The 25,482-nt window shown below is 44.5% G+C and overlaps 1 protein-coding gene across 2 annotated transcripts in view; it reads right to left on the minus strand.

Annotated features, from left to right (window-relative positions):
* The window catches only part of JPT2 (Jupiter microtubule associated homolog 2), a 31,047-nt gene continuing 5,565 nt past the window's right edge, over positions 1 to 25,482 (minus strand). Inside the window, exons 1-5 of one of the 2 annotated variants that reach the window (XM_044980279.1) lie at positions 18,483 to 18,623; positions 18,131 to 18,279; positions 16,640 to 16,782; positions 3,634 to 3,682; positions 1 to 2,553 (exon numbers count right to left, since the gene is read on the minus strand). In XM_044980279.1, the coding sequence (XP_044836214.1) occupies positions 2,381 to 2,553; positions 3,634 to 3,682; positions 16,640 to 16,782; positions 18,131 to 18,197 (432 nt within the window). In that variant the 5' untranslated portion in view covers positions 18,198 to 18,279; positions 18,483 to 18,623 and the 3' untranslated portion in view covers positions 1 to 2,380. Of the gene's footprint in view, positions 2,554 to 3,633; positions 3,683 to 16,639; positions 16,783 to 18,130; positions 18,280 to 18,482; positions 18,624 to 25,482 lie in introns of those variants that run through there. The other variant, XM_044980278.1, reaches the window with a different exon arrangement.

Here is a 25,482-nt window from a genome sequence, read left to right on the forward strand (position 1 = left end):
TAACAAAATACTGTGGTTTATTGAGAAGTCCATGATTTAACCATTAATACAAGTTCCATTCCCCTGTTGCACGTGTGTGTAAAAAAAAAAGTGTCCTTATCAAACTTAAACTTGAGACACTGAGCAGAGTGTATGCCAGTGAGGGAAATGCTAGCCAACACATGCAGACAGAAGTCCATAGTAGTTTAAGACTTAGCTGGAAACTGCTGTTTAAAACAATATTTCAGCTCCTGTTAGTCTATAAGATATCAAGCTTTGAACCTAAGCTCACTGACTTTCCCACAAACTCTTCAATACAAAAGCTGAAGGCAGAAGGGCAGACTGGTTGGCCTTTCCTACCTGCTAATCCCCGGAAAAGCCTAGCTCGTACTGGAAAGCAAAGATAAACACTAAAATGGCAGGAGGGAACAGGAGATCCTTTACAGACTTGACCAAATAAGCAAAATAGGAATAGCAACTAGGAAACTGCTATATTGGGGGGCGGGGGGGGAGAGAATATGAATCTAAAACAGATGTATTGGGATCACACTCCCTCAATCCTGATCACCATCCTCGTACAGTTAGAGGCGGCCAGCAGCAGGAGCGCCAAGCCTCCTGTGGAAGAGGCACAGGAGGCATTAAGATTCCTGCCACTTCCACCCTGTAAAAGGGGATTTTCACTTCCATAAGTTAAAAGGCAGCTGCGAGTCTCTGTGGTAGTCAGTCAGTCATTCATCTTTGCTGGGCACTTTAACAATCATTATGACCTCTAAGCTGTTGTAGCTCCTAGCTAAGAAATAACTCTTCTGAACAGTTTGCCACAGAAATAGTTTTCAGTGAACCTGGGCTAGAACAGCTACTGGTATGTCGAGCCACTGTGTAGATAAGGCCACTTGGTCTTTGGTGGACCTGAACAACTCCTGTATGTAATGAGTTAGGTAGTTTAAAAAAAAAAAAAAAAAACCCACACCCCCACACAACCAACACTATTACAAGTGGCCAACAGTCTAAGCACCTAGTGTTATCCAAAGTATCAGTATCTGATATGTTTGAGGAAAGTCCAGAATTAACTGAAATTTAAGAGCCCTCTTTCAACCCCCCACCCCCAAACTCACATACCTAATTAGAAAGAACAATGCACATTCTTGCAAACATAATTCAAAACAGCCACTGTGCCAGAAGAGTATTGCAGTGATCCCTAGACTGTCCCAAGCAGATGAACAGGGATTAACAGTCTTAAAATAGCTACATGAGTATGTGTGGATGAGCAACTTGGATTGTCCACACTACCAAGGAATAACAGGCAGTCAAAGGCAACCCATGGCTAACAAAACAGAGGTTTCACTAACAGAGTCAGCATAGAAACAAAAAACAAAGCTACTGGAGGATACAAGCAGAACAGTCCATTATTTCTCCAAGACAGAGGGAGGGGGGAAAAAAACCCTGCAGAAGCTAAAGCATGGGTACATGAGAGCTTTTAGAGGCTGGTGATGGGACATTAAAGCTGGCTCACTAGAGATGTCCTGGGACAGTTTCCAGAATCTAATTATACACTACTGTAGTTTGTCAGAGTTCTTTCAATAGATGCAACTGTGTGTACCCAAATCACTCCCCTCCCTACCAGGAAAGCTGGAGGCACCCTTGCATGACATCAGTGAAATAAGATCTTTCCAGGAGTGCCTGGATGAGACAGTACACTAAACTATAATTTTTCTCTTTGTCGAGCAAATATCAGTACAGACTATTACAGAAGTGCTCCAAAACTTTACATAACTTGATGGCTTGCGAGACTGCCACAGAACAATGAGAGTTTTAACATAATAAACCTGGGGAGGAAGCCTCTTCTTATGGCCAAGGACTAAGCAGAACTCTTCAGAGCCCAGCAACACCACTTAGAATGGATCATGTTTATATTAAAATGGTTGCAGATAAAATTTTTAGCTTCTTAAGGTTAGGATACACGGCCTAGGAGAGCATTAGCTCCTGTTAGGCTCAATTAGACAGATGCCAAGCCTGGCATCCAAGTCCCCATCCACTGGGATAGAATTTCACCATACTGACTGTACCTAAATACTTTGGTCCAAAAGTCTGAGCTACTAACTAGCTGCAAGATTAAGAGTATTTTTTTTTAATTGCCCACCACAAAGGAACACTCCTCTTGCACCTATCTAAGCTACTGTCTCGCTGAATCCTGCACTGTCTAGCACATAAGAGTCATCAGTTATTTCCATAAGCACCATAACTAACAGGTCTTACAGAAGTCTTGAACATCAAGATGTCCTCCATTTGGATTAGATGAGTCACTAAAGTCCCCATCCTCCTGCCTAAAGCATCTGAAAACAAACCTCAGGACCTATAGATAAAGTTTCTGTGCTGACTCCATTAGTGAAAGTGAATGTTCCTAATAGAATGCAATGCTGGATTTGCCACCAGGGGGATTGAGGACTTTGTTGTGCGACCGTGGCCTTGGTCCCAGTCTGGGTTCATGATCATCTATCTTGGGGCCTGGCTCTTCTTTCCCAAGATCTCTCTTCTCGCCTCTGTCTTCCATCTGTGGTTTGTGGTTTTCTGTAGCTGTGTGATGACAAGGGAGGTTAGAATGGTTACACTGCACTGCAGTAACATTGCTTTTCATACACTCGGTACATTCTTCCCTCCTTCCAACCCCTCGCATCCTTCCGCTCCCTTTATCTCCCCTCTTCACTTGTGCAGGGGTAGAGAGAGACTGTTCAGAGCCAGAACAGCACTTTTCCTGCTCAAGGCCTACTTCTTCCAAGACACTCCTATCTTGTTCTCACCAATTATTTATGCCCACTTTTAGACATCTTAGGTCATTACTTATTCTGTAGAGTGCTGTGTAAGATTATTATATACTATAAAATGTTGACATCACACACTTATTACTGATAGTGTGCCAACCCATAAATGCTATGTCCTGCCAGGTAGGAGCTTCGAGCTCACAAGTACAGCTTCCATTATGCTCTAACCTAGCAGCTAGTAATGGAGCAATAATGCATTCTGGGAAAATCAGTTACTCCATAGCTACAGTTAAGGAAGGCCAGAATTACAAGCTATGAATGCAGGAGAAGGAGGAACAGTTTACCACAATGTGTGTCTGTCTATATCTTATAAATAATTGCGCATTCCCCCACTTAAATAAGGAGATCATTCTGCTCAAGATTCAGATATATTATAGCTCAACTGCTTGAGAGAGCTGCAGAAATGGGAATTACATCTGAATTTGTTCAGTTAACTTGTGTCCTTGCTGCTTCAAAATGGGATGGTCCAAGTTGGCCCACCACATTCTAAGGGCTTGGGCTTCAGTACAAAAACAGTCTCCTATAAAAAAAAACAGACAGACCATCTAGGAGGGCAGGCATCAAGACAGACACTTCTCATATCTAGAGATCAGCCTAGCATAGGGCCCACTTTCTATACCCTACCTAAAGTGACCCAGCTTAATAGAAGAAGTTGGATGGTTATTTCAGGATCACTTCCTATCACGTAACTGATGCTGAAAGTTCTATAGCCATGACCATGCTTGATTGTGTTGTCCTTAGAACCAGCATTAGTCTTGTTTATTCTTCCTCTTTGCATACACAGGCCAAAATACTCTTCACAGCATCTCAGAGAAAGAGGTTTCTCTTGCCTTACCTTTCAGTTCCTTTGATGCATCTCCTGCCTCTTGTAAGACAATGTGATCCTGCAATAAAATCAGAACTGTTTTAGGGCTTCATAGGCCATAGGTCAACTACTACTCCACTGCAAGCTTTTCTTAAATCTTAGACCTAAAAGATCCTTTACACCAAGACCATGTGATTTCTGCAGTAAGAGCCAAATGCTGCAGCTTGCTCTCCATGAAGCTTCCTGCAATGGCATTGGGACAGCAACTGTAGCATCAAGTTCTTTAAGGAGACAGTGATCCCTGTGATGGGTTTGGTCACAGAGATCCCCTTGGGACTGTCACGTGATGTGCCAAGACCATCTCTGAGCCAGTTTTCTCTGCCAGTTTGGGCCTTCAGAACCCTGCCTTGTCGAGCCAGACACACAAGCCTGCTGCAACACAGATGCAGGGTCTGAACCACACCCCAAAGCTGCAGACTTAACTCAAAACAGCTTAAGTGCTCCTGTCTCCAGCACCCAGACACCCAGTTCCCAATCCAAACCCCAAATAAATCCGTTTTACTCTGTATAAAGGGTAAACTCATAAATTGTCCACCCTCTATAACACTGATAGAGAGATATGCACAGCTGTTTGCTCCCCCAGGTATTTATTAACACAAAGTATAAAAAGTAGAAGTTAAGTCAGGGGTAGGCAACCTATGGCACAGATGCCGAAGGTGGCACGCGAGCTGATTTTCAGTGGCACTCACACTGCCTGGGTCCTGGCCACTGGTCCGGGGGGCCCTGCATTTTAATTTAATTTTAAATGAAGCTTCTTAAACATTTTAAAAACCTTATTTACTTTACATACAACAATAGTTTAGTTATATATTATAGACTTAGAGAAAGAAACCTTCTAAAAACATTAAAATGTATTACTGGAACGCAGAACCTTAAATGAATGTGAATAAATGAAGACTCGGCACACCACTTCTGAAAGGTTGCCGACCCCTGAGTTAAGTGGTTTCAAGAAATAACTTCCTTTGTTCTGTCTGTTACCAAGCCGGTAAATCTCACCCTCTGAGATGTTCCAATAAGCTTCTTTCACAGACTGGGCTCCTTCCTAGTCTGGGCCCAATCCTTTTCAGACCAACATTGTAGTTTATAGCTTGGGTCCAGCAATCACTCACACCCCCGTAGTTACTGTCCTTTGTGCCAGTTTCTTTCAGGCATCTCTTTGGAATGGAGAGGCCAGCTGAAGACAAAATGGAAAGGCCTCCGGGACCTTTTATATTCTCTCTTGTGGGTGGAAACTCCTTTGTTCTTCTGTGCAAAATCACAGCAACAAGATGGAGTTTGTAGCCACCTAGGCAAGTCACATGGCCATGAATGATTCAGCTTTTTGCATGCCGACGCCACTGTTTACATGTTAGTTTGAACGTTCCCAGGAAAGCTCGGATGTGGATTGGCATCTCCCAAAGTCCATCGTCAGTTAAGTGTTTCCTGATTGGACAATTACTCAAAATAGTCCTTTCTCAAGAAGCTGACCAAATGCTTCACTGATGCTACTGAGATACAAGTACATAGCCAATATTCATAACTTCAAATATAAAAATGATACATACAGACAGCATAATCATAACTAGCAAATTACAACCTTTCCGTAGACACCTTACTTGACCTCCTTTGCACAGCATTTAGTGCAACTGAAGGACCTTGGTTGCAACAATGATCACGGTCACAGTTCATGTTAATAACATCACACCCTCCTCCTGAATTTACTGCCAGAGACTTGGACACTGTCCATGGCATAGGCAGTACTTGTAAAATCCCTGTCTGGCTCTTGTCACACATTCTCCCAGTACCTTTAAAACTCTATGATGTAATTTACAGGTGTTCTAGCAAGGTTTGGGGTTTCTGGTCCCCAGGTGCCTGAAAACATGTTGTGGTGTAGTACTGTTAACAGAATGAGGATCACAATATCTGTTAAAGTGTAGGTGTCTTGGCATTTAGCCACCAATGCCATGAGGCGGTGTGCCTCAGTTTCCCCTTCCACACAGCAGCATAGGCCTGTTATGCTTTTGCTGCTGTGCCAAGCTTCCAGCCTGTTTACAGGTATAAGCTGAAAAGCAACATGCTTGTGGGACAGTCTTGTCACCATCCCTAGCATGTACAAAAGTTTTTCCCATAAATCAGGTATGTCACATCTTTAAAGGTTACCATTAGTATTAACTCCTTTGTCTTGACCCCTAGATAAAGTAGCAAAAGATACAAGATTAATAGAGCCTGTCTGCCATAGATTTGCTGTTCACACAATTTAGCTTGTTCAGTGTCTATTGCATTTCCCAATTCCTGTGTGTACCATGGTAGAGGTTTAGACACAGTTTCCTGTCTCTTTGGAGAAGGCTCCCAATTCAGGCATGGGTTTGAGGATTTGGCAAGGGAAGGGTGCACTGTGACCGTGCCTGCCCCCCGCCCCTCCCTTGGGAATTTCTTTGGGTTGTACCCCACCCCCTTGTGAAGCTTCCAAAATGCAAAGTTTTTCTTCCCCCAGCCTTGAAGAGACAATGTTATCTTTTACAAAGGTAGCAGGAACAACATTCTTTAATGGAGTGCTTTGGATTCGTAAGATCCCCTCTTTGTTCCCAACAGGTAAGCTGGGTTGACTCTCCCCTCCAGGAGATCTGACCGCAGTCGTCTCTCAAAACCTGATCCATAGGTGAGGGGTCTGGCATTTTAGATGCAGATCCTTCACCCTCCTTCTGGGGAAAAGCCTTCCTACAAAACTTGGGCAGACCCTCCTGTCCCCCCTCACCTTCCATCTTGACTTCCCTCTCTGGGCTCCCCTCTGAGGCCAACACTTCTGTGTCCTGCAAAAGGGAAAGTGACCCTGATCCATCTGTGGGCTCATAGCTACCAGCTATGACAGACCCTTCACTGGCCAGCAAAATCCCCCCCTTTCACTCAGGTTGGGCTTGCTTCCAGCTACAGAGTCCTTGGGGTCTGTTCCCACCACTGTGGTCATCAGGACCCAAACCTCCATCTCTGGGATACATGTCTCTGCACCCAGGGAAGGCCCTGTCCCCTGCTGACCTGCAACTTCCTAGCAGTCAGCAGCTGGGAACACCTCTGTCATAAACATACAGCTAAGGGTAGCATAAAATCCCTCTTTACCCTGTAACTGGTTAATTCCTCTTTTACCCGTAAGGGTTAAGAAGCTCAGGTAACCTAGCTGACACCTGACCAAAAGGACCAATGAGGGTACAAGATACTTTCAAATCGCAGGGAGGGGGTGGAAGGAGGAGGAGACAGGCTTTGTTTGTCTGTTCTGTGGGCTTTTGCCAGACACAGATCAAGGAAGCAAGCAATCCAGCTCCTATAAAGTTAGCAAGTATTTAGCAAGGAAATGCCTTAGGGCAGCAGTCCCCAACCTTTTTGGCACCAGGGACCGGTTTCGTAGAATAAAAAATTTCCGCGGACCTGTGGGATGGTTTTGGGACGATTCAAGCGCATTACATTTATTTTTGTACTTTTATTTCTATTATTATTGTAATATATAATGAAATAATTATACAACTGATCATAATGCAGAATTAGTGGGAGCCCTGAGCTTGTTTTCCTGCAACTAGACGGTCCCATCTGGGGGTGATGGGAGACAGTGACACCCGAAGTGTGTTGCTTATGTCCAGTCTACTCCGTAATCTCGTTTTGGTTGCTGTCACTGCAGAAACCCCTGCTTCACAAAGATAGGATGTTGAAAATGGAAGTAAGCTTTTCAGTGCTTTTGTGGAAATCTCAGGATATTCCGCCTTGACTTTAATCCAGAACGTATGGAGATTTGAAGTCGTCTCAAACATACTTTTAAGGCCACCGTTATTTGTGATCTCAAGCAGTTGATCCTCTTCTAGCACGGATAAAGTCGATTCACCTGGCTTATTCCCAAATGGGTCACGGATCCATTCCTTCCCAGTTCGGGGGTCTTTTGTGGTTGGGAAGTAATGCTCAAACTCTTTTGAAAGCTGAGATAGGTGATCATGCACCAGCTGGGAAAAAGGCGGCCCTGGCTCAGTCTCTTTCAAAATCTCTGCTAATGTTTGAAACATGTCAAAAATCCCAATGTTCACTCGTCGCCCCCATAATTCTAGTTTGGCTTTGAATGCAGCCACTTTATCTGCCGACTTGAACACAGTTGTCGTTCTCCCCTGAAGTGACAGATTGAGTTCGTTGAGCAGGTTGAATATGTCACACAAGTAAGCAAGTTTTATGACCCATTCTGTGTCACTGAAATGTGCTGCCCGTGGTGACTGTTTTTCTAAAAGAAATCTCTGGAGCGGCTCTCGTAACTCAAAAACTCTGGCCAGTGATCTACCTTTAGAAAGCCATCTCACTTCTGTGTATAAGAGAAGACGTGTGTGCTCTGCGTCCATCTCCTCACAGAGCTGCGCGAACAGACGTGAGTTAAGGGCATGTACTTTAATGTGGTTGATAATTTTAATCACATCCTGCAAAACTTTGTTAAGTTCAGATGACATTTTTCGGCTAGCTAGCATTTCTCTATGGATGACACAGTGCGTAGACTCACATTCAGAAGCGACCTCCTTGACCCGAGTAGTGAAACCAGAAAGCCGTCCAGTCATGGCAGCTGCTCCGTCCGTGCATATAGAGACACAATGACCAATTCAGTTTTCCTGACATGTAATCATTCAAAAAGACTTGAATAGTTCTGCAGCTGTGGTGTTGGTTGGCAACAAAAGTGCACATAACATATCCTCATGCACATCCTCCTGAAAAATATATCGCACAAAAACAAGCATTGTTGCTTTGTTGTCAACATCAGTAGACTCGTCAACCTGGATTGTGTACCACGGTGACTCATTCACCCTCTCTAACAATTGTGCCTCAATATCCTCTGCTATTTCATCAATTCGTCTAGTTATGGTGCTAGCCGAAAGAGGAACACGTGCCACCTTTTGAACTACAGCCTCTCCTAAAAGTTCACGACAAATGTCCTTAGCAGCAGGCAGGATCAACTCTTCACCAATAGTAAAGGGCTTCTTAGCTTTAGCAATGCCATTAGCCACTAAGAATGATGCTTTCAGTGCAGACACATTTGATGAAGTGGTGGCCTTCAGTAATTGCTTCTGTTCGTGTTCACGTTTTTTTCTTTTGAAAAACTCCAAAGGCTTATCTTTTAATGCAGGGTGCTTGGTCTCCATGTGGTGAAGCAGTTTTGAAGGTTTCATGGCTTCGTTGGATAGCCGGTCGCCACATATTATACAAAGCGGGTGTGGAGAATGCGAGTCACCTGTTGCAATGAACCCGTAATTTAAGTAGGACTCTTGGTATTTTCTTTTAAATGCAGCTTTCTTTTTGTTGGCCGTCTTAGAGTCTTCTGCTGTCTCATCATTGGGTCTTTCACCCTTTTCAAAGAAGCTTTGCAGTGACGTTTGGTTTTTTACTCATTTTGGCCAGGGTTAGCTTGTGGGCTTACCAAAACTGTGTGGGAAAGAGGCACGGACGGAAGTGGTAAATAAAATAATGGGCGGGCCACGTGCAGACTAATATAAGTGTCAGATTCTGACTTAAAGCCTGCCGCCAGATGCAGCTGTACAATTGAAGTACATCAACTCACTTGCCACTATAAAGCCTGCCACCAGATGCAGCTTAATTGTCACTTGCCACTCACTGATAGGGTTCTGATATTAATAAATCAATCGCTTGCAGACTATGGTCTCTGTGCAGTGAAACCTCTGCTAATGTAATCTGTTTTTGCAGCCGCTCCCCAGCGCTAGCATCATGGCCTCAGCTCCACCTCAGATCATCAGGCATTAGATTCTCATAAGGAGTGCAAAACTCCCTTCATCGCATGCACAGTTTACAGTAGGGTTCGCGCTCCTATGAGACTCTAACATTGACAGAAGGCGGAGCTCAGGCAGTAATGCAAGCAACGGGGAGCGGCTCTAAACACAGATGAAGCTTTGCTAGCTCACTCACCGCTCATGTCCTAGCCGCTCATGTCCTGCTGTGCACTCACTGCTCATGTCCTGCTGTGCGCTCGGTTCGCGGCCCAGTTCCTAACAGGCCATGGACCGGTACCGGTCCGCGGCCCAGGGCTTGGGGACCCCTGCCTTAGGGTATGGCTACACTTGAGAGTTGCAGTGCTGGTGGAGGCTTTCCAGCGCTGCAACTTAGTAACTGTCCACACCTGCAGGGCACATCCAGCGCTGCAACTCCCTGGCTGCAGCTCTGGCTGTACACCTGGGTCTGCCTGGGGTATAATGAGTGCAGCGCTGGTGATGCAGCGCTGCTCGTCAAGTGTGGCCACACACCAGCGCTGTTGTTGACCTCCAGGGTATTAGGAGATATCCCAGAATGCTTTTAACTAAATTACTCTTTGTTTTGTTATGATGCCTCTGTTTTCTTGTGAACTCGGGGCTCCGGGAGCTGCTTATCTAGGAAAAACACAGCTCTTGTTTGCTGTGATCAATCTGTGACTGTGAACAATCAATTGAGAACCCACTACCTTGCTGTGAATGAGGCAGGCAGGGGGATGAGTGTTTGCTTGAGGAGAGAAACAGTGGGGGGAGGGGGAGAAAGGGAGTCCGTTGGAGCAGCTGCTTATCTGGTCTGCAGGCTATTTGCAGTTAAGAGTAAATGAGGGGTCGAGGAAATTTTCAGATTTTGCAAGGCAGGGAGCTGAAGTGTCGGCTCCAAAAATCCACTCTCTCTCTCTCTCCCCCGCTCCCTGTCACACTCCACCCCACCCCCCTCTTTTGAAAAGCACGTTGCTGCCACTTGAACGCTGGGATAGCTGCCCATAATGCAACACTCCCAACAGCGCTGCAAATGTGGCCACACTGCAGCGCTGGTAGCTATGAATGTGGCCACACACCAGCGCTTTCCCTACACAGCTGTATGAACACAGCTGTAACTCCCAGCGCAGCACATCTGCAAGTGTAGCCATACCCTTAGTTTACTTTTATTTTGGCTTGTGTTTTCCTCTGTGTAAGAGGGAGGTTTATGCCTGGTTTTCTAACTTTAAGGTTTTGCCTAGAGGGGAGATCCTCTGTGTTCTTGAGTCTTTTGTTATTCTGTAAAGTACTTACCATACCTCTGTAAAATCAGGAATTTTTTACTTTTTCTTTAAAAAGAAGAATTTTAATTAAGAACCTGATTGATTCTTCATTGTTTTAAGATCCAAGGGTTTGGGTCTGTGTTCACTGTACCAATTGGTGAGGATATATTCTCAAGCTTGCCCAGGAAAAGGGGTGTAGGGACTTAGGGCGATATTTGGGGAAGGGAGGGCTCCAAGTGGCCCTCCCTAAATGTTTGTTTAAAAATCACTTGGTGGTGGCAGCGTTACTTAATCCAAGGTATAAGAGAGGAAATTGTGCCTTGGGGAGTTTTTAACCTAAGATGGTAAAAATAAGCTTAGGGGTCTTTCATGCAGGTCCCCACATCTGTACCCTAGAGTTCAGGGTAGGGAAGGAACCCTGACAACCTCCCTGTTACAAGGTGGAACATCTCTCTCCCCTAAGGAGATGATTACAGGACAGGAGCTGGCTTTATCCAGCCCTTCCCACCCAGACCTGCCTTGAGCACCGGGGTGACAGGAACTGGTTATGACCATCCCAGAGCTGCATTCTCCACTGCTACAGAGGAATTAAAGAGACACTCTCCTGTTCCCCCAGCAGCATGTGTGACGTTAGCCTCCCCTCGGGGGCTTTCAGCACAAGATTCCTTCTTGTTGCTAACAAACCCTGGGACAGATTCTGCCACAAAGAATTCATCTCCCAGTAGAAATGGTACAAATTTTTGTGCCACTGCTACAACAGTCAGTTCAGCCTCCAAATCACCAGTTTCCATGTGTACCTTAGATAAAGGTGCAAGGACTTTGTAGCGAGAACTAAGTTTTTCTTCAACACCTTCTACCAATTCTAATTCTGCCATTTTCCCTGGTAACAAATCCTTTTCATGGATCAGGTACCTTCTGACCACAGACATTTCTGCACTAGTGTCTCTCCATCCTTGGAGCACTTTGCCATTAAGTTTAACAGCATGCATATGCTCACTGCTTGGTTGTGTAGAAGCAACCTTTACAAATCCTGTGTGGAAAGAGGCAGCAGCCTGGGATAACCCTGTGCTCTGAGAAGCAGCAGCTTTGTGTATTACCTGCTGCCTGTTCCCACTCAGCCAAGGACGTTTATTCCTCAGGTGCTCAGTGGACTTACCACGATAGCACCTTTTGGGCTCCTCTGCTTGTACAGGAGATTTGGGACGAGTAACGGGAATAGGGAGGTGAATGCCCAGCCTCCCTTTTCCCAGGGGTAAAACAGTGATTCTGCTTTCCACCAATGCTATAGCCCTCTGCCAGTGGTTTATGTTTAATTGCATCTTGTGACTGCTCGTAAGAGTCTGCAAACCCAGCTAATTCCCCCACTGCATCCACTTTTTTGTCCCACAAATACTGTTTTATATCACTGCACATATTCAGGAACTGATCCTGAGTAATTAAATCTCACATTTCTTCAAAACGGTAATGCCTTTTCCCCCTCACCCACTTGTCTAACAAATCTCTCATTTTATTTACATAAGCCACATTACTTAATCCAGATCCCCTCGTAAAACTCTGGAATTTAACCCTGTAGGTTTCCAAGTGTAATCTGAAACTATTTCAAAACCAGTTCCTTAAAATTTACCATAGTTTGAAGCATCAATAGGCATCTTATTGAATATGTCCAGAGCTCTGATTGCAAAATTGACTGGGCAAGTGGTCATTTTTGGATCTTCAGAAATCACATGGAGGGTGCATAGTCTCTCAAAGGTGACAAGATATTCGGCAGTATCACTGGATTCATCATACTACCGACATAACCACTCCCATTTATGGATTTTTGGGGAAGTGGAGCCAGCTGCTGAAGGGTTCTGTCTCTTCCACTACATTACAGCCAGTTCATGCTTCTGGGTCTCAATTTGGGCCTGTATTTCTCGGGTTTTTTTTAACTCCAGGGCAGCTCAATTTGAGCCTGTTTCTGGGACTCCATGGTTTCCCCAAGCCACAGCTGCTTCTTTGAGCCTCACACTTCTGCCTGCCACATTTGAAACTCACAATCCTTTGTCTTTTCTTCCGCTTCCAATCTGGCCAGCTCTAGTTTTGTAGCTGCCTCCCTGGTAGTCATTTTCCTTCTTTCTTGTGTTTATATCCCTCACTTGAAATAAACAAAAAGATAACAAACCAGTAACCAGTTTGTCTGTTCTCCGGCCACCACACTTAAAATTGATACCAGTGTCTCTCAGCAATCAGCTGTGCACAAATCCTGCTGACTACGCCACTGTGACAGGTTCGGTCACAGAGACACCCTTGGGACTGTGCTGAGACTACCTCTGAGCCCATTTTCTCTGCCAGTTTGGGCCTTGTTGAGCCAGACATGCAAGCCCGCTGCAACACAGACCCAGGGTCTGAACCACATCCCCAAAGCTGCAGACTTAACTCAAAACAGCTTAAGAAGTGATCCTGTCTCCAGCATCCAGCTCCCAATGGGATCCAAACCCCAAATAAATCCATTTTACTCTGTATAAAGCGTATACAGGGTAAAAACTCAAGTTGTCCACCCTCGATAACACTGATAGAGAGATATGCACAGCAGTTTGCTCCCCCAGGTATTAATTAACACAGTAAGTAAGTGATTTTATTAAGTATAAAAAGTAGGATTTAAGTGGTTTCAAGTAATAATTTACTTTGTTCTGTTACCAAGCCAAATCAAAACAAAACACACAAGTCTAAGCCTAATATATTAAGAAACTGAATACAGTACTTGGAGATGTTCCAATAAGCTTCTTTCACAGACTGGACTCCTTCCTAGTCTGGGCCCAATCCTTTTCAGACCAACGTTGTAGTTTATGGCTTGGGTCCAGCAATCACTCACATCCCTGTAGTTACTGTCCTTTGTGCCAGTTTCTTTCAGGCATCTCTTTGGAGAGGAGAGGCCATCTCTTGAGCCAGCTGAAGACAAAATGGAAAGGCTTCCAGGGCCTTTTATATCTTCTCTTTTGGGTGGAAACCCCTTTGTTCTTCTGTGCAGAATCACAGCAATAAGATGGAGTTTGTAGCCACCTGGGCAAGTCACATGTCCACGAATGATTCAGCTTTTTGCAGGCCGACGCCATTGTTTACATGTTAGTTTGAACGTTCCCAGGAAAGCTCAGATGTGGATTGGCATCTCCCAAAGTCCATTGTCAGTTAAGTGTTTCCTGATAGGACTATTCTGAGTAACTGCCCATTCTCAAGAAGCTGACCAAATGCTTCACTGATGCTACTTAGACTCAAAACATTGAGATACAATTACATGGCCAATATTCATAACTTCAAATATAAAAATGATACACACAGCATAATCGTAACTAGTGAATTACAACCTTTCCATAGACACCTTATTTGACCTCCTTTGTACAAGATCTGGTACAACTGTAGTACCTCAGTTGCAACAATGATCTATATGGTCACAGTTCATGTCGATAACATCAGAATCGACATGTGCTCTTCACATTATGCTGGCTGTATTATCCTGTATGTCGTACCAAGACTACTCACGGAAGCAAGATACAGCAATAGTCTATTAGATTCTTAAGACTTTCTACCCTTGGATCTATCTCAATTCTAGACCATTATCTTGCAAGACTCTTTCTACAAGTACCCAATGGCACCAAAAAAATAGCAAGTGTTCAGACCCAGAACAGCACACTCTTCAGTGCTCTAGTGGGCATCTTAGCAATAAACACATGCTCAGTGAAGTATCCAGAGTAGTTTGGATTACTGTATCAGTTGAGCCTAAGGATAGTTTTCACCCACCCTCACTGACCCATTTTCAGATTTAGGAATCAGCTGTGATGAGCAAGGATGGCTTCAAAGGATCTCCTCACACCAAGACTGCTGTAGTCAAATCAATACAATTCATTAGAATACCTAGTACATCAAATCATTACAGTTCTACTGTTTCTAGGATAGTTTCACCCCCAGCAGAAAGGGCTGGCATGAAAATGACATTAAAAGATTTTTTACCTTTAACCCCCTCTTTAAAGACAGCATCACATTACCCAACAGTGCAAATTCTCTCAAGCATTTCACAGTCGGTGAGGTGTGAGCTTAAAGTAGGTTGCAAGTGGGCACACATACTGGGCTGCATGCTCTGAGGGTGAGCAACTGACTAGAATTCTACCTAAAACCCAGAGAATGATTTCATCCCCCTCCTCTTGCTGCTCCCACTGCATCCCTGCTCCATCCAAAATTTTACAATGGTCCATGCCGCCCTCCCCACATCCAGCGTTAAGTTCCAGGGCTGGGCGAAACTGCGTTTCTAGAGAGTGGCGCCAACTTCACAGAAGTGCTACCCCAGAGCCATCCAATGCAGAGGGTAGGAAGAGAAGCAAAACACACCTCCTCTAAAGTAACACAAGACCCCTGAGCAAGCATACACCCAGCCCTCAAAATTCTCAGTTTCTTCCTATGACCCAAATCCCAGAATCCCTTGGAGTCAATACTGGCAAGACTGCATAAGAGGTTGCGACAAAGAATATCACTTCTGACTCCTGCCTCAGGTTTAGTTCTATGTTCTTAAATCAGATTCTAGTAACATTGGTCAATTAGAACTTTAGAAGCAATAAAGCTTCTACCATCAGTTTCCCTTCAGCAGAAATTTTAGTGAAGCACAGGTTCCATTAACACTACTGCTTAATAGAGAGTATGTTTCCAAGACTCTCCACTTGTCAAGAACTTTGCCAGTATGATGGCTGACTCACTCAGTGGTGCAGTTTCAACTTAAGGAAAGAGTTAACCAGCCAAGATGCAGGAGCCAATCTACTATGCAAGAAAATGGTACATAAGTAGCAAGTATTTACATTCTTGTTTTCCCCAGAAGAATGTTTGCTCATAGCTATGACCTTGTGTCTAATGTGATTATGCAGCCAAGTAAATTGCCACATAGTAGTCCTATGACTGCCACAACTGTGCACCAGAATTAAGCTTCTGTACACAAAAATAGGTCTCTAACCATTGTTGTTGAGAACCTCAAAAATGAAAATATAAACTGATATTTTGACATGTGCTTGAACCTGCAGATACTGAAATAAGGGGGATAAGGCTGACATTAAAATTAGCTATTTCATTGCTGATCATGTTAGCACAAAGGTAGGCAACCTATGGCATGCGTGCCAAAGGCCGCAGATGAGCTGATTTTCAGTGGCACACTCACTGCCCGGGTCCGGTCTGGGGGGGCTCTGCATTTTAATTTAAATTTTAAATTAAGTTTCTTAAAAATTTTAAAAACCTTGTTTACTTTACATACAAAAATAGTTTAGTTATATATTATAGACTTATAGAAAGAGACCGTCTAAAAATGTATTACCAGCATGCGAAACCTTAAATTAGAGTGAATAAATGAAGACTCGGCACACTACTTCTGAAAGGTTGCTGACCCCTGTTTTAGCAGAAAGTCAAACTAATGTTGTTGTGTATACTGAGATGGGATGCAGAAGGCAGCTAGTTTATGTAAAGCCTTGTGAAGGTGAATAGTAAGGAATTCAGCACCTCCCAAATTTGAAGTCAGCACCCCCATTTAAAAAAAAAAAAAAAGCGCAGCAAGGAGATCCATCTCTTTCCAACTCCAAAAGCCTGAAATGCCTCCTGGTTGTCAGAAGACAGCCTCCTACACCTTATCTGGGAGACAGACGCACCAGTTCTCCTGTATCCAACTGTAAAAAGCTTTCGGCTTCCCCCTTATAGCTCCACAGTGCAACTGTATATTTTTACGTACAAAAATCTGCAACACACTGAGAACTGATGCAGCATAAATGAGTTTACTATCAAAAGTAACAAGGGATCCTTGACTAGAAGAGGGTTGTGGAGGCAGTGCTGACTAATGTTGGGTTTCCTGAGGCATAACGTAGGACTAACATGCCACATGTTAGGAACAAGGCTCCTACGTACTAACTCTACCAGATTATAGCAAGCCCTGTTAGCAATTTTTTCTAACCATTTTCACAGTCACAGCAGTACAAATACCTTGGGTTTGTTTGGGTGTGCTCGAACAGGGCTGGCCGGTACTGGAGACCCAAAGATATCACTTGTCTTCCCACCAGGCGGATTCATGCGTTGACGAGACTGGACAGGGCTAGGATCCTCAAAGATACCACTTCCTTTCCCCCCTGCAAGGTAACGAACAGTTACTTGGAAAAGGGTTTTAACTTTCTTTAAAACGTTAACTAAGATGTGATTTAAAAATTCAAATATCCATGTTTGAGGTTTTCGGTATCACTAACTGAATCTGTCCAGAAATCCTAGACTTTTGCTTACTACAATATCCTGAAAATATTTAAAAGACTTGTGTCACCAGGATTCAGAAAAAAATCTTGGATTTACATCTGTTACAGCTGAAGTAGTTTCTTTGTGTATGTCACCATTTCAGCTGGAAAAGTCTCTGGAATGGATCCTCCAAGTCTCTCCCCCATCTGCCTCCTCCCCACCCCGACATTATATGGTGGCTACATTAGGAAAGATCTCCAATTCTCTACTAGGATTGGGCAACCTGGTGGTATCATACCTATGCTATAGCCAGAAAACTAAAGGCCTGAGTTCTGTCAATGCAGACACAGACTTAGAAATCATACAGTAGTTACTGTATAGTCTTGAGCACTTGCATCTCAATGGCTGCAAACAGGCAGGGCTAGAAAGTTGCCTATGGTTTTAGTAAAAAAAATTTTTTTAAACCAAGAACTTCTAGTAAAGTCCAATGTAGCAATCTAACTGTACATGCCATTCTAATTCATGCTTTGAAGTGAAATTACTGCACAGAATTGAACAAACAGTAAGTTTTCATCAGTGGTTTGTATAGTTAATAGCTGCCATATTGGATTAATGGTAACTATTTACCTAATGCCTCATATTTCACTGCTGGCAAGCTTATCACCACTAAAACTATCCATGTAACAAAAGCTCACACTAAATATGCAAGCAGAAACATCACCCTCGTGTATGTTTACACATTGCAATTATAAGAGTTCTATTTCAAGCTTAAAAATGGCTACTCCAAGGTTCTTATAAGTGGGCTGAGTAGTCTCATTTCTGCCTGTAGGCAGAAAAAAGGCTACCAAAACTCTTATCCCACATTAGCTTTGCTCAATGTTTTAAGTCCTTTAAGCCTAGTGGGTAGATTAATGATTTCCCCAATCCCTATATTTAATAAGGTCAGCCTGATGGCTCATCAGGAGAAAAAGTACTCTATTTTACAGCACAAGTTCAGTTTAGAGCTAAGCTCAGCACTCATGATTGAATGCTCCCTGACTGGGTTTAGTGCACAAGCTCAGTCAGCTAGCAGCAGTGTATAGTTTACAGGGACAGCAAAAATTGCTGTTCAATTGGTATTTACCTGCTACATTGCTCTAGGATGTTCATGTTCCAGCTGAGTATTGTACAAGAACCAAATATATCTTCCAACCCAGAATCAGCTATACCTCTTCTCCTCAGTGGTTTCTCTGAGGAAACTAGTGTTCTCACCTGGAGGGTATGTTCTTTTTGGAAAGTTCTGAGGTTCCTCAGCTGCTCCAAAGATGCTAGATGCCATTCTGTGTGGTCTGCTGGAAGAGGAAACTTCTTCTGTGTTCCCAAACAGATTACTAGAGCCTCCTCCAGGGGGTTTCAATACTCTGTTGCAGAACATTAACAGTTACTGACAGATGCCAACTTATTTGAAGTCTACTGCATTCAGCATGTTTGCCACATTCCTCCCCATCCCCAAAGTTAAGATTAAATTTGGTTAAAGTGCTCAAATTTTTATACTACACAGTTTAGGATTAGCAGACCAGAGTTAGAAATACTCTGTGCACGTCTATCATTAAAATTCACATACTTGTCTGGTTGGTCCTTGACAAACTATGACAAACACTTGTAAGTCAACACTGAGCAGTAGTGGGGTGCCATATCTGCCTCTTCCAGAACGTTATTCTAGTAATTAGTTTGACACAGATATTAGTTCTGACCAGAATATGCCTGAATATAATCCCTTTGTGACCTCATACTACTGTAATAATTCCAGCCTGAAGGGTTACATTCCAGAACTTGGACATAACCCTCATGTTAATACACAGCAACATTTCCTTTGGCTTGACATTTTCTTTTATAAAAGTGTAGATTTATCTGTAGTTTCCACTTGAGCAAAGCAAACTTAGAGATAGTCAGCAAGTGAAGGAAGACAGATATATTTGCTAAAGCAAGATTAGAGTCAGCCCTATGTTAGAAGGCTTTCCCTTCACCCTCCCACTTCCCTGGTTCTTGCCATACAGACAGCAAACAGCAAAAGACCAGAAGTCCAAAGTACAGACAATGTGATGTTTATTGGGGTCAATTTCTAGCAAGCATAAGAACAGCCATACTGGGTCAGACCAAAGGTCCATCCAGCCCAGTATCCTGTCTACCGACAGTGGCCAATGCCAGGTTAACTCCCTATGGGGCACCTAACAGGTAATGATCAAGTGATCTCTCTCCTGCCATCTATCTCCACCTTCTGACAAACAGAGGCTAGGGACACCATTCATTACCCATCCTGGCTAATAGCCATTAATGGACTTAAATTCATGGAAGTTATCTAATTCTCTTTTAAACCCTGCTATAGTCCTAGCCTTCACAACCTCCTCAGGCAAGGAGTTCCACAGGTTGACTGCGCACTGTGTGAAGAACTTCCTTTTATTGGTTTTAAACATGCTGCCCATTAATTTCATTTGGTGGCCCCTAGTTCTTATATTATGGGAACAAGTAAATAACTTTCTTATTCACTTTCTGCACACCACTCATGATTTTATATACCTCTATCATATCCCCCCTTAGTCTCTTTTCCAAGCTGAAAAGTCTTAGCCTCTTTAATCTCTCCTCATATGGGACCCGTTCCAAATCCATAATCATTTGAGTTGCCCTTTTCTGAACTTTTTCTAATGCCAGTATATCTTTGAGATGTGGAGACCACATCTGTATGCAATATTCAAGATGTGGCCGTACCACCATTCCTGCATTAGTAAGAGCACTGCCAGCAGATCAAGAGAAGTGATTATTCCCCCTCTATTCTGGTGAGGCCACATCTGGAATATTGCATCCAGTTTTGGGGCCCCCACTACAGAAAGGATGTGGACAAATTGGAGGGAGTCCAGCAGAGGGCAATGAAAATGATCAGTGGGATGGGGCACATGACTTACAAGAGGCGGCTGAGGGAACTGGGCTTGTTTAGTCTGTAGAAGAGAAGAGTGAGGGGGAATTTGATAGCAGCCATCAACTACTAGAAGGGAGGCTCCAAAGAGGATGGAGCTCAGCTGTTCTCAGTGGTGGCAGATGACAGAACAAGAATCTTAGAATATCAGGGTTGGAAGGGACCTCAGGAGGTCATCTAGTCCAACCCCTTGCTCAAAGCAGGACCAATCCCCAACTAAATCATCCAAGACAGCACTTTGTCAAGCCAGGCCTAAAAAACCTTTAAGGAGGGAGATTCCACCACCTCCCTAGGTAATCCATTCCAATGCTTCGCTATCCTCCTAGTGAAAAAGTGTTTCCTAATATCCAATCTAAACCTCCCCTACTGCAACTCGAGACCATTACTCCTTGTTCTGTCATCAGGTACCACTGAGAACAGTCTAGATCCGTCCTCTTTGGAACCCCCTTTCGGGTACTTGAAAGCAGCTATCAAATCCCCCCTCATACTTCTCTTCTGCAGACTAAATACTACCAGTTCCCTCAGCCTTTCCTCAGAAGTCATGTGCTCCAGCCCCCTGATCATTTTTGTTGCCCTCTGCTGGACTCTTTCCAATGATTCCACATCCTTCTTGTAGTGTGTGGCCCAAAGCTGGACACAGTACTCCAAATGAGGTCTCATCAATGCCAAATAGAGGGGAATGATTACATCCCTCAATCTGCTGGCAATGCGCCTACTTATACAGCCCAAAATGCACTTAGCCTTCTTGGTAACAAGTCTCATATCAAGCTTCTTGTCCACTGTAATACCTAGATCCTTTTCTGTAGAACTGTTGCCTAGCCACTCGGTCTCTAGTCTGTAGCAGTGCATGGGATTCTTCCGTCCTAAGTGCAGGACTCTGCACTTGTCCTTGTTGAACCTCATCAGGTTTCTTTTGGCCCAGTCCTCTAATTTGTCTAGGTTCCTCTGTATCCTATCCCTACCCTCCAGCGTATCTACCACTCCTCCCAGTTTAGTGTCATCTGCAAACTTGCTGAGGGTGCAATCCATGCCATCCTTCAGATCATGAATGAAGATATTGAACAAAACCAGCCCCAGAACTGACCGTTGGGGCACTCCACTTGATACTGGCTGCCAACTAAATTGGAGCCATTGATCGCTACCCGTTGAGCCCAATGATCTAGCCAGCTTTCTATCCACCTTATAGTCCATTCATCCAGCCCATACTTCTTTAACTTGCTAGCAAGAATACTGTGGGAGACCGTATCAAAAGCTTTGTTAAAATCAAGGAACAACATGTCCACTCCTTTTCCCTCATCCACATAGCCAGTTATCTCCTCATCGAAGGCAATTAGATTAGTGAGGCATGACTTGCCCTTGGCGAATCCATGCTGACCATTCCTGATCATTTTCCTCTCCTCTACGTGCTTCAAAATTGATTCCTTGAGGACCTGCTCCATGATTTTTCCAGGGTCTGAGATGAGGCTGACTGGCCTGTAGTTTCCTAGACCCTCCTCCTTCCCTTTTTCCAGCCATCCCCAGATTGCCATGGGTTTTCAAAGATAATGGCCAATGGCTCTGCAATCACATCCACCAACTCCTTTAGCACCCTTGGATGCAGCGCATCAGTCCCTATGGACTTGTGCTCGTCCACCTTTTCTAAATAGTCCTGAACCACTTCTTTCTCCACACAGGGCTGGTCACCTCCTCCCCATACTGTGCTGCCCAGTACAGTAGTCTGGGAGCTGACCTTGTTCATGAAGACAAAGGCAAAAAAAGCATTGAGTACATTAGCTTTTTCCACATCCTCTGTCACTAGGTTGCCTCCCCCATTCAGTAAGGGGCCCCACACTTTCCTTGACCTTCTTCTTGTTGCTAACATACCTGAAGAAACCCTTCTTGTTACTGTTGACATCCCTTGCTAGCTGCGTCTCCAAGTGTGATTTGGCCTTCCTGATTTCACTCCTGCATGCCTGAGCAATATGTTTATACTCCTCCCTGGTCCCCAATCTTGCGCTTCTTGTAAGCTTCTTTTTTGTGTTTAAGATCAGCAAGGATCTCACTGTTACGACAAGCAACCAGCTTGGCTTATTAACTATTCTTTCTACACATGAGGATGGTTTGTTCCTGCAACTTCAATAAGGATTCTTTAAAATACAGCCAGCTCTCCTGGACTCCTTTCCCCGTCATGTTGTTCCCCCAGGGGAAACTGCCGATCAGTTCCCTGAGGGAGTCAAAGTCTGCTTTTCTGAAGTCCAGGGTCCCTATTCTGCTGCTCTCCTGTTTTCCTCGTTTCAGGATCCTAAACTCAACCATCTCATGGTCACTGCCTCCCAGGTTCCCATCCACTTTTGCTTTCCCTACTAATTCTTCCCTGTTTGTGAGCAGCAGGTCAAGAAGAGCTCTGACTCTAGCATCTGCACAAGGAAATTGTCCTCTACACTTTGTAGCGCAGTGTTCTGACTTTTGATATGAATTAACTTGCTATTTGTTTATATAACCTGCAGTGTGTAATTAGAGGCTAATGTCCTACTTCTGACCTTTGTTTAGCTATACATGGATGCTTTGATGTCTCCAGGATGGCTAAAATGGTTTAAGTGAAGCCTAAGTTAAACAAATGGTTAGCTGTTGCTACTTTTCCCTGTCTTCTAATGTTGTAGTCTTAAAATTAGAAACCAGATGATTAATACAATCACTGTGACAGAGGGAAGAGTTTCCGCATTGTTAGAATTTCAGATTTTACACAAGGTTTCTTATTTAAAGAGAAATCTTCAGCTCTGATCCTATACACATTTATACACACTTATTTGAGATCAACATGACTGTGTATTTAATACCTGAATTCCTTTAATACTTAGAAGCCCCAGTCATGGGCCAAGAACCTGTTGTGCTAGGTGCTATATAAACAGAACAAAGATGGGCCCTGTCTCAAAGTGCTTACAATTTAAGTGTTTTCAGGGCCTTGAAATGCTTATCTATGCCAAGAGTTTAGGTTCAGGGCCTTGTTAACCTCCTCTGTCAGAAAGCAACCAGAAACCTCAGAACACTAAGGTAATAAGCTTTGCTCTAACTGCAGCACACACCGCCTTTTGATAAACTGAGGATTCACAAATCAAGAAAGCTGAAATACTTCAGGGTTTGGAATGGCACCAGACATCTTCTGGATGAAGCAGTTCAAAAGGAGAAGACCCAGGCCAAGACTTGAGTCTAACTTAAAAATGGGTGCCTGAAGTCCATATATTAGGTACCTAAACAAACTAACCTGTTTTTCAACGTGCTGAGCACCCAACAGCACCCACTGTTCTGAATAAAGATATTTTTAATACTTTATTCTTTGCGTACAGCAGTTTGTAAAATTTAGATAAGACATCTACAGGGACACTGAAGTCAGTGGCTGAAATAGCAAAGTTTATAATTAAACTAAAATGGCACTAAGCACAAATTTTCAAGTTAAATTGAGGCTTTGTCAAACTAATTTTTTTTTTAAAAAGAGCCAGGTATAAGTTTTTGTCCCACACATCTTTTTTCGGTTGACCAAAACCACCTACAGCAGGGGTCTCAAACACGCGGCCCGCAAGGTTATTTTCTATGCCCCCCCCCCCCCGGCCCTCCCCCAGCATTTACCTAGAGCTGCTCCGGCGGCAGGGCAGGCTCCCTGTGTGCCTGTCCTGCCCCCGTGCCGCTCCGGGAAGCGAACAGAACCTGGGGGAGGAGAAGCGCAGGGGTGTGTGTTGATGTTGCTTCAGGCACCGCCCCCAGCAACTCCCATTGGCCGGGAATGGGGAACTGCGGCCAATGGAAGCTGCAGGGGGCAGTGCGTGAAGCAACAGCAAGACACACACCCGTGTCCCTGCTCCCCCACGTTTCAGCCGCTTCCTGGAGCGGCATGGGGACAGGGAAGGCAGGCAGGGAGCCTGCCCTGCCCCTGGTGCGTGCCGGACTAGAGCCCGCCCCCCAACCCCTCCTACAGTCGAACCCCCTGCCCTGAGCCCCTTGCCACACCCCTCCTGCACCCCAACCCACTGCCCTGAGCCCCCTGCTGCACCCCGCACCCCTCCTGCACCCTAACCCCCTTCCCTAAGCTGCCTGCCGCACCCTTCCTGAACCCCGATCCCCTGCCTATACTCCCTGCCGCACCCCTCCTGCACCCCGATCCCCTGCCCATACTCTCTGCCGCACCCCTCCTGCACCCCACACCCCAACTCCCTGCCCTGAGCCCCCTGCCACACCCTTCCTGCACCCCAATCCCCTGCCCCCTGCCACACCCCCTCACCCCAACTCCCTGCCCTGAGCCCTCTGCCACACCCCTCCTGCACCCTGACCCCCTGCTGCACCCCTCATCCCTCCTGCACCCCCTGGGGGTAGGGAGGGGGTGGAGTTGGGGTGGGGATTTTGGGGAAGGGATTGGAATGTGGGCAGGGAAGGGGCAGGAAGAGGGGCAGGGGCGGGGCCTCATGGAAAGGGTGGAGTGGGGGCAGGGCCGAGGGCAGCGGGGGGGAAGGGGAGGTGTCAGTAATGCGGCCCTTGGGCCAATGTACTAGTCCTCATGTGGCCCTCATGGTCATTTGAGTTTGAGACCTCTGATCTACAGAACAGGTACTGGTTATTTGTGATGCTCCAGAAGCAATAAGAGACTAAAAGGAAGTCTGAATCAACAAAAATTTCATAAAGTTAATCTTCAAACTGTATCAGACTTTTTGCCAGAGTTCTTTTGGTATCTTTATGCCTGTTTTTCTGCTACAATTCCACTTTAAAGTTGGAAAAAAGAGCAAGCATTTCAGTCCTAGGACATGTAAAAACTTCTTAAACTAGAAAACTTGTGACCCCATCACCAAAGATCAGACTTCATTAACCATTCTAGGGTTTACAGTGGACAAATGTAGTCCAGTGAAAGCCAAGCTTTCAGCAAACAGAATGCAGCCATAATAAGACTGCAGCGAGGGAGACAGGAATGAGGTGGTTATAGTAGAATCAGATTAGTGAAGCCTAGCAACAAGTACCAACAGCTAAGGCTTGCCCCTGGAGTAGTAGGTCCGTAGCTTTATCAGTGCCTAGGTCAGCTGCCTTTACCTCCTAAGTTTGAGTAGCAAATTTATCTTGTACAAAAAAGGAGTCGCATCAGCAATGTGATGGAACCCAGAGCAGCAGAAAGGAAAAGTTAGCCTGTTACACAGTATGCTTTAGTTAGGAATTGTGGGAAAGGACAAGAATCTATGGCTGTTACGACTAACCCTAGGGACATCTCATGATGCAGTTCTTTCCCCTTTACCACCAAGTGCCTCCAGATCTTGGAATAAACACCATCATCTGGTTCACAGCCTAAATTAATCATTTTTTTGTTTTTTAAAAAACTCAGAATTCAGAGTAACTGCAAGCACCTCATTCCACTCTAAATTATGTTTTATCTCAGCTAAATCTTTAGTGCAATACATCTCCTTCATATGGATAACACAATCCTGTCAGATTCCAATACTATAGACACAAAGGAAGATATGAAAGAGCCGGTTTCTGTGCTGTGCATAATAAAAGCAACACCTAACTCAAGCAGCAGGTACACAGTCTATATTCAGTGCAGCATCTTGTAGCCTGCTGCCACGTATCCCCATTTCTATGAAGCTTGACTTCAGTTACACAAAATAAATGGCAGCATTTCAGATCTCCTGAAAAGGGAAGT

This window comes from Mauremys mutica, chromosome 11 (assembly GCF_020497125.1).
Source record: "Mauremys mutica isolate MM-2020 ecotype Southern chromosome 11, ASM2049712v1, whole genome shotgun sequence".
Taxonomy (NCBI): Eukaryota; Metazoa; Chordata; order Testudines; family Geoemydidae; genus Mauremys; species Mauremys mutica.